The 12560-nt window shown below is 32.5% G+C and overlaps 1 protein-coding gene across 1 annotated transcript in view; it reads left to right on the top strand.

Annotated features, from left to right (window-relative positions):
* Positions 1-6690: 6690 nt before the first annotated feature.
* Positions 6691-12560, top strand: part of LOC145260307 (cytochrome P450 3A8-like) — a 65193-nt gene continuing 59323 nt past the window's right edge. The window contains exon 1 of the mRNA XM_080118195.1: positions 6691-7022. Within this exon, the coding sequence (XP_079974321.1) occupies positions 6934-7022 (89 nt within the window). The 5' untranslated portion in view covers positions 6691-6933. The remainder of the gene's footprint in view (positions 7023-12560) is intronic.

Below are 12560 nucleotides of genomic sequence, written 5' to 3'. Positions count from 1 at the left end.
TTGTGAAAGATTGGCGAGGGGTGACCAGAGATTGGAGTTCAGATGAGCACCTGCTATGGAAATAACGATAAAACAAAGACATGCTCACAACATCTCTTCTGTGGGAGAGAGGTTGCAGGCATCCATCACTAAGCCAGGAAGTCTATTTTGTACTCTGTCAAGGCAGGATAGGCTGTTTTTGGTAGTTTTGAGCATATCTTGTTTGTAGAGCTATTTAGAGTTGTAGGAGTTTTTAGCATTGAAAGATATTTTCTAAACCTAGGTGGAGATAACTCCTGCCTGCTTCTGGTTAGTCCAAGCAGCATAACTGTCGCCTCTACACACTGGATGAGTGCGAAGAGGACTGGGCTTATTACCATCTAAATTCCAGTGAAGGTCAATGGTCGGTGCCAATGAGTAACTAATCAAAAAGATTCCCTCTCACCACTGCTGTTTATCAAAGCAACAGAAATGAAAGAGAAAATTGGAAAGGAATACCATAACAAGAACCATAAAACTCCTAGAAACTCAAGTCTATAGTAGAAAGCTAATAAAAAGTATAAACACATGTAAGATACTCTGAACTGTTTATAGGTTGAACCAATGAGGCATCTTGACCAGAAGACTAGGAAACTTATGTCAATGCACTACATCCAAAAGATGACATGACGACTCTATATGAAAAGGAAAGACGGTGGAAGAGGACTGGTTGTATAGAACATTGTGTGAATGACACAAAAAAGGAATTAGAAAAATATATAATGCAGAACACCTAAAGAATAATCATTGCAGCAAGATACACTGGAAAAATGAACGAGACAGAGAAAAGAGAGGCAAGGAATAAGATAAGAAGAGAAAAATAAGAAAAGATAGCTACACAGACGATTCATAAGGATGACAAAAGAAAAGACTCATGAAAATACTTGGACGTGGCCATGAAAAGGACACCTAAACAGAGAAACTGAATTTCTAATAATAGCCATACAAGATAACATGATTAGAACCAACTATATCAAAGCAAAGATCGACAAAACACAAGAAAACACTAAATGCAGACTCTATAGACAAAGAGACGTAATGATAAACCACATAATAAGCGAATGCAGCAAACTAGCCCAAAAAAGAATACAAGAAAGCGCACAATAAGTGGGGAAGGCTTTAAACACATAAATGATACAAAAATAAATCGGCAGCAGTACTTGAAAACAGAAATCACAAAATCGTATGGGACATGGACGTACAAATAGATAAACCCACCCCAGCAAGAAGATTGGGTGTCATAATAGTTAACAAGAAGGAAAGCAGACCACAGGATGAATATCAAGAAGATGGAGAAACAAAGCAAATACACAAAACTGGTCAGAGAGCTGAAAGAGATATGGAATATGAAGAAAGTCACGATAACACCAATAATGGTAGGAGCACTAGGAACAATTCCGAAAATTAAAAAAAAAATGCATGAGAGAAATTAGAAGCAAAGAGATGGCTGATAAGATACAATGGATAACAATAATGAAAACAGCTGAAATATTAAGAAAAACCCTTGAGTGCAGAGACTGATACACATGAGCTACAGACACAAACTGGACATACAGAAACTGAAATAGAAGTAAAACAAAAACAAAAACACTACATGTAATCAAGAAACTATTAACCGTATGATTGTAAGTTAATTCCCTTCCCCTAAAAAAAAAGGGTCAGCATCATCTTACATCACACTAAATAGCCGTGGAGTGTCAAGGAGGATGGAAAGACCAAGGAGAGAAAGCAGTAACCACTAGATGAGTGCAAAGAGGACTGGGACATTCGGGAGGCTTATTGCCACCTAAATTTCAGTGAAGACCAATGATTGTTGCAAGCGAGAAATTAAGGCTGTTGCGATAATGCAAATTCATTTGCAAAGGTTATTGAAAGAAGTGGAGAGTACTGGAAATCTGGGTTGGTTGTCTTTGTTTTACGGCATATCAACCTTTTTCAGGTTATTTAATGCCGAATCTAGTTATTTTGAGGAACAATTTTTAATGGAGTATATTCTTTTTTTACGTCAGATTCTATTTTACCCATAGTTGGGACTCTAACAGGTACTACCACTCCGGGTCAGAGTGGACCTGGGAGCAATGGCAATTAAAGGGTGACTCCACACTCCCCAAAGCCCGCAAGGTGAAGCCTCACCATCGGATATAGTTTTAGGTCATATCCAGGACGGGTTGTTCTCAAAGAGAAGAAGAAGAAGAAGAAGAAGAAGAAGAAGAAATAATAATAATAATAATAATAATAATAATAATAATAATAATAATCTTCTTCTTCTTCTTTGATATAAATAAAGCAGTACATGTATGTATGTGTGTACAGTTGTGTGAAAATATTTAACTGAAACACTCTTACACTACTGGTCACCTAACACTGAAATTCACAAGAAATAAAAAATATATATTATTTAATTGGAATTCATTATTGAGATGAGTATTATTTATTAATTTTATTTATTATCTTTTCTTAGTTGATGTTTTGACGTTTCGGGACCCCTGGGGCAGTGGATAGAGACATTGAATCTCTACGGTTCCAGGTGAGAATAGTCTGAAGATAGCGGTTTCAATCCAACCCAAAGCCGGCCAGAGGCTTACTTGGCCAAAAACGTGGTGACAACAACTATGGATGGCAGTAATTGCTGAGAATGCAGTTAGGAGATTCGGAGTTTCTATCCCGTCGTGGTTACCACCTGACGAAGGCCAGAGGAATAGTTGGCCAAAACGTCGTGAAACAACAACTAAGAAAGATGAGGATAATAGTCCGCAATAAAATAAATTAATAAATAATAATTACTCGTATACACCCAAGATGGTTTATAGCAAGTAAAATCTTAGTTTAGATGGATGAATAATGTGTAGAGAAATATGTTTGCAAGTTGATATATATATATATATATATATATATATATATATATATATATATATATATATATATATATATCAGTTTTCTTAATTTAATTCTGGGACTTTCACGTGCATATCTAAGCTGACCTAATTATTAACGCTAACTTTCGCGCTTTTTGTCTGGGTCAGTTTGACCTTGCTTTTCAAATTTAAACTTTCACCGCTTTTCGGTTGGTTTTTTTTTTTTTTTTTTAAACCTTAATTTTTTTTTATTCATCCAACCTTGACAGACGTGTTTTAAATTTTATCTCCAGTGCTTTTCTTTTAATGATTTGGAATTCATTCCATTTGCGCTTTTTTCCAAGGAACTCTGCCTTTTGGATTATTTTGGACCATTTGGAATTTACCCATTGGATTGAAATTTTAAATTCGACCGTTTTGGATTTTACCATTTTTGGATTTTTACCCTTCACCAGACTATCCATTCATGTGAAATCTTTTTATTATTTTTCTTTTACCTCCTATTCCCCTTACCTCACCCTTTTTTTAACCAAGTAAGATCTGTGACTTACTTGTAGTTTCATTAAATACTTTTATATGCAAAATCCGATCCTGCATTTTGCTAATTCCTGCCCTCTGATGAGAAGGAGAGTATTTCTTCGAAACTCCGCGGATTAAGGACTATCCACTTATCTTGTGCTTCCTTTTTTAAAATTAAATATGTTTTTAACTCTTTTTCAAGATGTCTTTTAACATGTTTTATTAATCATTTGTTCATATTATAAGCTCTATTTCCTTTTAGGTTTTATTGAGCTTTTACATCTGGCTGAGTTTATTTTACTTGTAAATATTAACTCTTTAATATTTATAATATATTTTAAGTTTACCATTTTGATTACCTTGGTAAACTTATTGTAATTTTTATTTTATATATATATATATATATATATATATATATATATATATATATATATATATATATATATATATATGAGAGCAAATACTTAATAAAACATGTTAAAAAACACTTTGAAAAACGGTTAAAAACATTTAATCTGAAAAGGAAACACTAAATAAGTGGATAGTCCTTAATCTGTGGAGTTTCAAAGAAATACTTTCCTTCTCATCAGAGGGTAGGAAATTAGCAAAATGCGGGATCGGATTTTGCATACAAAAGTATTTGATGAAACTGCAAGTAAGTCAAAGATCTTACTTGATAACAAAAAGTGAAGCAGAAGGAATAGGGTGAAGAAAAAGGTGATTACACATGAATGGATAGTCTGGTGAAAGGTAAATTATCCAATGACGGTAGAATCCAAAATGTAAGTCCAAGAAATTTAATTGAATTTTCCATTCACACAAGTAAAATCCATTCGCACAAGTACATTTATATATATATATATATATATATATATATATATATAATTATTTTTATGTATAGGCGTGTATCTTATAACCGGGCAACGCCATGAGGCCTGCTAATGTTTTACTCAAATCAAGAGATATATAATGTTCAATCAAAGGGAGATAACTGACTTATTTTTATTTATTTTTTTTTTACACAGTGATCACCACTTATCAAGGCCCGGAAGCCACTCAGGGATAAGGGTTATTACAAGTACATTACGTTAGTGTGGAGATTTGATGAAGTGTTTACTTAAGGGGGCGGTTCATTAGGAATTTGTTAATGTTGGACTTGAAGACATCCAAGTTGTAATCTGGTGGGAAGCAGGCAGATGGAACAGAGTTCCACAGGCGGGCAGTTCTAAGAAAGAAGCTTTGTTCATGGAATCCACATTTTGATTTAGGCGCAGATATAGAGTGGGGGAAATTTTTCACATTGAATTCAGCTAGACGGGTGTTTTTCGTGAAAGATTGGCGAGGGGGGACCAGAGATTGGAGTTCAGACGAGCACCTGCCATGGAAATAACGATAAAACAAGGATAGGCTCGCAACGTCTCTTCTGTGGAAGAGAGGTTGCAGGGTAGAGAAAAGGCCATCCCCCACTAAGCCACGAAGTCTATTTTGTACTCTGTCAAGGCAGGATAGGCTGTTTTTAGCAGCTCCTGCCAAGATGTGGCAACAGTATTCCATTTAGTGTTGCCAATTTAGCGGCTTTTTCGGTAGATCTGGAGATATCGTTTGCAATCTAGCGGGTAAAATTTTGATCTAGCGGCTAGCATATTTTTTTTTCTAGAAAATTTGGAGATATTTGACACCTACATGCCTGCAATTTTAGATTAAAAGATAAAGAAAAGCATTTAAAAATACTTTAAAACATGAACTAAACTCCTTTAGGTAGGTAGAAAAATAGCATTTATTGCCTTTGGTAACAATTATTTATTGACTATTTAGTTTTTAGTTTTTTTCACCATTTTTTTTTTCGGTTAACCATTCTTAAAACTCGCTATAAAATCTATTTTTCCGAGATAGATAAGCACTCCCCTCAATTTAAAAGTATTTATTCACTTGGTAAAAGTCAAAAATTGTAAAAAAACAAAACAAAAAAAAAAAACAAACAAAACAACAAAAAAAAAACCTTATACCAAACGCAGTAGAATGTATACTTTTAACATGCTAAAACTAACTTTTTGTAAATTTCAAAACATGTTGTTTAAAGTGTTTTTTACGCACCGAATAAAAAATAAATAAATGGCCGCTTATCACTTCATGGGTGAGGAGACTTAATTCTTGAAAAGTTGTAAACAAATGACTTATTCTACCAATAACCCTAAGTTCGAGTTGCACTCCCAAATTTAGTGGTAGTCATAGATTTTTTTATATACAATTTTTCAAGATGGTTTCAATGGTTAAGCGACAAGCAAACAGTTTGTTGTAAAGACAGCGAAAAGAAATGAAATGAAAAAAAAAAAACGTAAACACAGTATAAAACATGTATAAAAGATACTTGAATTTTACTGTGTTTGGTGTAAGATACTTGTTGATGTATTGTTTATAATTTCTCGATTGTTGACTATTCTCCACTTTAATGGAATGACTGCGTTGTTCCTACTTCCTTGCCTCCCCAGAGCCAACATTCATGATTTTACTTATTTTTTACTAATCTTTTCAATGTTTATTATTACATTTAATTCTCATCATGAACCACGTTTCCTAAGATGCAGCATACACCTTATTTCCAGGGCTTTTTTATGGTTTAGGACACAAGACTGTTAAGTAGTTTTTGTTTTGGCTTTTTTTTTTTTTTTTTTTTTTTTTGCTATGGGAGATAAATTCTGCATGTTTTACTTTTTAAGATGATTTTGTGTAGTTTTATGATATTGCGAATCAGATTAAGAGTCAGACAGATATAAAAGATGAAGAAATGTTAGTTTTAAAAAGTTTACGTTCATTTTACGTTAAATTGTTATAGAAAAGTGATCCCCCACTTTTTAAAACTAACATTTCTTCATATCTTGGAAACTACTCGTTTGCCGTAATCTTAAACGTTATTTTCGTTTTCAGCGACCCCGAAAACCTTCTGAGTGGTAATTTAAAAGGAATTTTCGAGGGTGGAGTATATTTACCTTTTTTTAATTGAATTGTTAGGTGAAAGTACAGAATAGTTACAATACACCCTCCCTTCCTCATGTTAAATAATACGTTTCTAAATAATAGTGTTAAAAAATAGCTCGGGTCGTAAAGTGCAGGAGTACCTGTAAAAGGTAACGCCGGATCGGAAAAAGAGCTCAAAATGAAAATAAAATAAATTCTCAGCTCAAAATAAGAAATGGGAGGGGAAAAAAAAGTTAAACGGGAGAAAAAAAGGAGCTCAAAATGAAAGAAAAATAAAACAAATTATTTTTACAATTGTAGCCATCCGTATTATAAGATTTGTGTGAAGTCACTTCCAAAGACGTGCGTCACGTGCGGACATCAGGATAACCAAAAGTTACTTTCAATAAAAAAATAAAAAAAAATTATTCATTGTAGAAACACTTATTCGACATGATAGTTAAGCATGACAGGTCGATGAGGCAGCCAATCGCGCGCATCGCAGGGCAAAGTTTATAAAAGGCGGCTTCCTATAAAAGGAGAAGGAAAAGTGTATCAATAGTGAAAATAAAGAAGACGTCAAAAAATGGATCAAATTGAAACTCTTCAGAGTCTCGTCTTTTCTGTACCTAATTCCATTTGGATTTCTTTCGTGTGTATTCTTGCTGTTTACATGTAAGTTGAACAAGATACTAATTTAGAGTTAAAGGCCAAAAAAACAAAAATCGGGTTTGTTTTACAATAGACAGACTTGCGAAAAAGTGGTAACAAAAAGAAAAACCCGAATACATAACAAATGTTGCCGTGACATTTATTGTGTGAGTTTCTCACAGTATTTTTTTAATTTTTTAAGCCATTATCGAGACTTCAAAGATGTAAGAATCACTTCGCGGCCATTTATTTATTTATTTATTTTTTTCATGTTCTCACGCTCGTATTACTTGTTTTCGAACCGAATACACATTTTAAAGTAAGGGTCAATGTGTACTGGACTGGACTACTGGTTTTTTGTTGTTCAACCTGCAAATTCCGAAAGTCGTTCTTAATATGGCGAGGTTGGGGGCTGCTTATTTGGAAAGCCATTCTTAACATGGGAGGTTCGGGGTGTTTATTCTGAAAGGCATTTTCTTATTTTAAACCTTCCCATGTTAAGAACGGCTTTCGGAATAAACACCCTTTGCAGGTCGGACAACTGACCAATGAGTGCACATTGACCAAAGCAAGTAAAAACTTATCCAGAATTGTTGAAGAGTAATTTATCGTGCCTTTGATAACATTTGTTAGTTTTTGGTAGAACTTTTTCGTACGGCTGTTTATTGTAAAACAAATTCGAAACATTAAAAAAAAACAACTTTATGACTTACGTCCCCGTCACAGATTCCAAAAATCACGTAAATTGATCAAGTATTATTTTTTAACTAAGAAAAAACAATTTATGATTAAACGAGACCTGTTTTGATCCGCCATGTTTTATAAATACATGGAGACAACTCAATTCGAACTACCGAGTCTTCTAATGGTTACATTTTTATATTAAAATCATTAAAAATCGTAAAAAAATACAAAAAAAAAGAACTGATTTTCTATATAAAAAGTAACTACTTGATCAATTGACGTGATTGTTTAAAATTATAATAAGTTGCATTTGTATTGTTTAAAATTTAAAAAATTTGTATATATTTTTTAAAATGGGTCAATGTCAAGTTTCTTTCCAACTCCTCAGAAAACTTTAAAATGACGACTTTTAGAGGGTTTTTTCGGTAGTGCTGAAAACAAATAATCACATTTAAATTTGGGACAGATAGTTTTCATGATATGAAGAAATTACTTTGTAAAAATGTGGGGATCACTTTCCTATATAAATTTAACGTAAAATGAGCATCCACTTTCTGGCCACCTAGCAATTTCTTCATATCATAAACAAATTTAACTGTGATATTCGTTTTCAGCACCCCCGAAAACCGGGCCTATTTTTTTTTACTAAGAGATTCGCTCTTTTTTCATCTCATAATTTAGGACGCTAATGATGCTGCTAGTAAGTTTACAAAAACATACTTTTGTTTTTCGTTCTTTTTTTTCATTATAGAGCTTGTAAAGTTGTTAACAAATGCTTCTGCAGTTTAATATTTCACAAAACCACCCGCCCCTCCACTGCCCCCTAATGTAAACAGAATTTCTGTGAAATATTAAACGATTCTTCTGCTCGGTTAATGTCATCACGTTACTTATGGAAAAACGGCTAATTAAACTACAGAAGCAGAGCAGCCAGCACCAGCTAAAAACTATACAAGTTCTATAATTGAATACCCACCTAATAAAAAATAAATAAATAAATAAATAATAAAAAAAGACAAACATATGTATATTTTTATAAACCGCTCATGTAAACATACTTGACAGCATTATTATTGTCCTAAATTATGAAAAAAAAATGAACGAATCTTTTAGTAAAAAAAAACGGCGGCGGTTTCCAGGGGTGCTGAAAACGAATATCAGTTAAATTTGTTTTATGATATCAAGAAATTACTAGGTGGTTAGAAAGTGGGTGCTCATTTTACGTTAAATTTATATAGGAAAGTGATTCCCACTTTTTGAAAAGTAATTTCTTCATATCATGAAAACTACTTATCTGCCCCAAATTTAAATGTGATATTCGTTTTCAGCACCATCGAAAACCTATGTAAGTCGTCTTTTTAAAGTTTTTGGAGGAGTTGGAAAGAAACTTGACATTGAGCTTCAAAATAAAGTTTTTACTATTGAAAAAAAGTTCCGTATATATTGTTTATTTTTTGAAAAAGAAGAGCTTATTTAAATCTGTTAAATTATATAATACCGATATTATTGTTTAATGTTCATGTTTTATTGTTGGCATAGTAACATAACTGTAACTGTGGGGAATTTGGTTCCTTTTATGTGATATAGGGTTCGAGAGTATTTTGACACTTAATCTCTGATCTTGTTCGATTCTATATTCGCTCTCCGCCTGCTCGCAAGTATCTGCTCGTCTGCTTTTCGCGGGGTAAAATTATATAAAACATTTTTTAAAACAGTAATTATTTCAAAGAATTCAAAATTATTACATTTACTTCTTCTCCAGATTTTAGAGACAAAATCAGGCGCGAGTTCGATGAAAGTGTTTCGTTTCACTGGAACAAACTGGATTCGAACTTGGTACACACAGGTTTTCCATTCACGTCGTTAACAACTTAGCCAGCGGTCCCACCCCCAAAGAATTCAAAGTAATTCTGTACAACAATTACCGTGTTTCGAAATACCATTGAGGAGGGAGAAAGGGAGAAGAACCGAACGATAAAACGTAATGTTTTCTGGGTCGATAAACAACAAATTATTTTCGAATTGTCAGTTTAAAGGCTTCAAAATCAATTTCCTACGACCACAAATGAATAACGGTATTATTGTAGATTAACACCCTCAACTAAATCAAATCACTCCCAATAAAAAATACGATTTTTTTAAAAGCGATTACAGATGAACATAAACACTGCGAAAAGTTCCATTTTTTTATTTGATTACTGAATTTAAATGTTATTTGAATAAATTTGAAGGTTTCCATGGACCTTTGCACGGAAGTTTTACTTGATTAAATAATTTGCAATAAATATGATTTTTGTTTTAGTTTAATTATTTTTACAACAATAATTTATATCAGTTTGCAATAATTTATATCAGTTTGAAATAAGGTTAAACTTCAAAAAATATATATTGTTAATGACCGTTTTGGTACAAAAAAAAAGCGTCCATTGATGGCTGCCCACTGCTACGAATTCGGAATAGGGACATGTGAGCGAGAAAAAACAAAAGTAGAAATAGGGATACAAAAAGTACATGAGATCCAAGAAAAAAATAAATAAAATAAAAACTCTGCATACATTAAAAAAATTTACTACATGGCAAGGAAGAAGAAACGGAAGAAAAAAAAAAGAAACAAAATAACACACTGAAGATGGAGTATACCTCTGAAATATATTTGTGATAAATTTCAAACAAGTAAAATATTTGTTTATTTTCCTAATATTACGTTGCGCACTTGATGCGTATTTTATTTTATTCAAATTAAAACAACGTTTCTATTGAACTCTCATTCGTGACAATATATATTTAATGTTTTTCTTAAATGCCTAAAAAAAATGAATAAGCGTAGAGAATGAACTCATTTTTGAAAACGAGAAATTACTTGGTAGACACTATATCTACGTTTGTTTGTTGAAAAATCTTGTTAAAAAAACACCACCTCCTCTTAAAAAAAAAACAAGCCCTGCATAAAAAATATTACCCCCACTTTTCTTTAAATATTTCCCTAAATCAACGAATAAAACAAATCAACTTCGGTTGTGTATGTTTCTTCACAAATGATTCGTGCGTTTGCAGTCAACAACCACTAATCAGTGCCGATTGAGAAGTATCCCCTTATCCCGTCCGGGGGTACTTATTTCATACAAAAATACAGAAAAAAACTTTATAATGTACGTACTCGTCACGGAACGAAGATGTCATATTCCAAAAATTACGTAAATTGTTCAAACTGTCATTTCGAAATCATTTTTTTGGCTAGAATTACAGTTTAGGAAATTTACTTACAATTCTTTGAAATAACAGTAAGTACGGGCAAAAATGTCGGAAAAGGGTAGGGGGCATAATTTTGAAAGCCTCTTTATCATAATTTTTTGTAGGTTTTCGATTACTTTTTGATTGTATTTGAAAGATTAAAGCCTACAGTTAATTTCCAAAAGAAAAAACAAACAAAACATTTGTACAAGTGAAAAAAAAATAGTTATAATGAAAAATGTTTTCATGGCAACATTCGGAAGCTGACAAATTCAATTAAATTTTGAAGTTAAATAAGTTCATTGTACAAATCTTTAGAAAAATAAATAGTAACTTGCTCGGTTTATTTCAAAGATTATTAGTAAAGTTCTAAGATATTAAATTAAATTTAAAAAAAAAAAACACCTTGTTTGTTCAAAAAATAGCTTAATTAGCCCTAAAAGCAAGAGATTCTGGTTTCGCACAATCACAACAAACGAAAAATCGTCCAAGTGTGGACTCTATGAAGCCTAAAATGTCAAAGTCAAAAGGCTGTCTGAAAATGACGTCAGTTAGTTAAGGGGGGGGATGTTTATTTTTTCCAGCCCTGCATCCGTACATTCCTATCGTGAACGTTTGTATAATTTTCACCAATTTTTAATTTGTGGAGATTCCTAAACTCCCAACCCGATGTTTACTCGTCAGCTGTCTCAGACAAAGTGTGTAAACACGTTACTACACATAGGCTCGATGCACCCATCTGGCCAAAAAGAAGAAAAAAAAATTAATTAACCAATGGGAGTGGAGCCTCATAAAAATAAACTTAATAAGCAACGTGTTTGTGGGAGTCTAAAAAGAGATAAAACCCCAGGAATTTTGTAAACGAGAGAGAAGGGAACCAGACACTAAGGGGATAACAAACAGGTGCAGACAGGCGAGAAGTCAGGCTGAAGCCAGCAAACACCCCTCTCTGTGAGCGCTACTGGACCAACAAAAAGAAACACGGAATAAGTACTTTTTATGAACATTCTCTTCCTTCTTTTCTCCATTTATTCTAACGCCTAACTTTGTATTATTTTAAAAGCTGACAACACTTAAAAATGAACCTTTTTGAACACGCACATTCAATCTACTCTTTTGTTAAGTTATTCAAACCTTAAATGCTCATAGTTTGTTTTGTGTTAAATGGAGATTTGTTTGATGTTTTCCCTATGTTGTGACACACACAAACCAAGCTTAATTATTTTTCTATTTTCCTGCTTTTTAATTAAAAACATCTTTTTTTATTTTTCAAGATTATATAAAAAATTATGCTACGCCGAAAGTTTCACGTTTATTCAAGCAAGGAAAACATTAGAATCTTACATATAAAATTATCCGAAACATGTAATCTAAAAAAGAAGTAGCAATATTTTTTGCAATTATATTGTGTGTGTATATATATATATATATATATATATATATATATATATATATATATATATATATATATATACACTTGTGCCCGATATTATTCATACCCCTCGGATCTTTGAGATTTCTATAAGAATATTGCTCAAACCAGAAGGTAGACAATATTAAAGGGATTTCAAACAATAAATCAAGCATGAGCATTTAATTTAAACTCAACAAATAAATAAATTATGCAAGTTTGAAACATTATACAAA

This window comes from Euprymna scolopes, chromosome 36 (assembly GCF_053919585.1).
Source record: "Euprymna scolopes isolate OS-2025 chromosome 36, ASM5391958v1, whole genome shotgun sequence".
Taxonomy (NCBI): Eukaryota; Metazoa; Mollusca; class Cephalopoda; order Sepiida; family Sepiolidae; genus Euprymna; species Euprymna scolopes.
The sequence above is the reverse complement of the archived record's forward strand: the minus strand, read 5'-3'. Positions and strand labels throughout refer to the sequence as shown.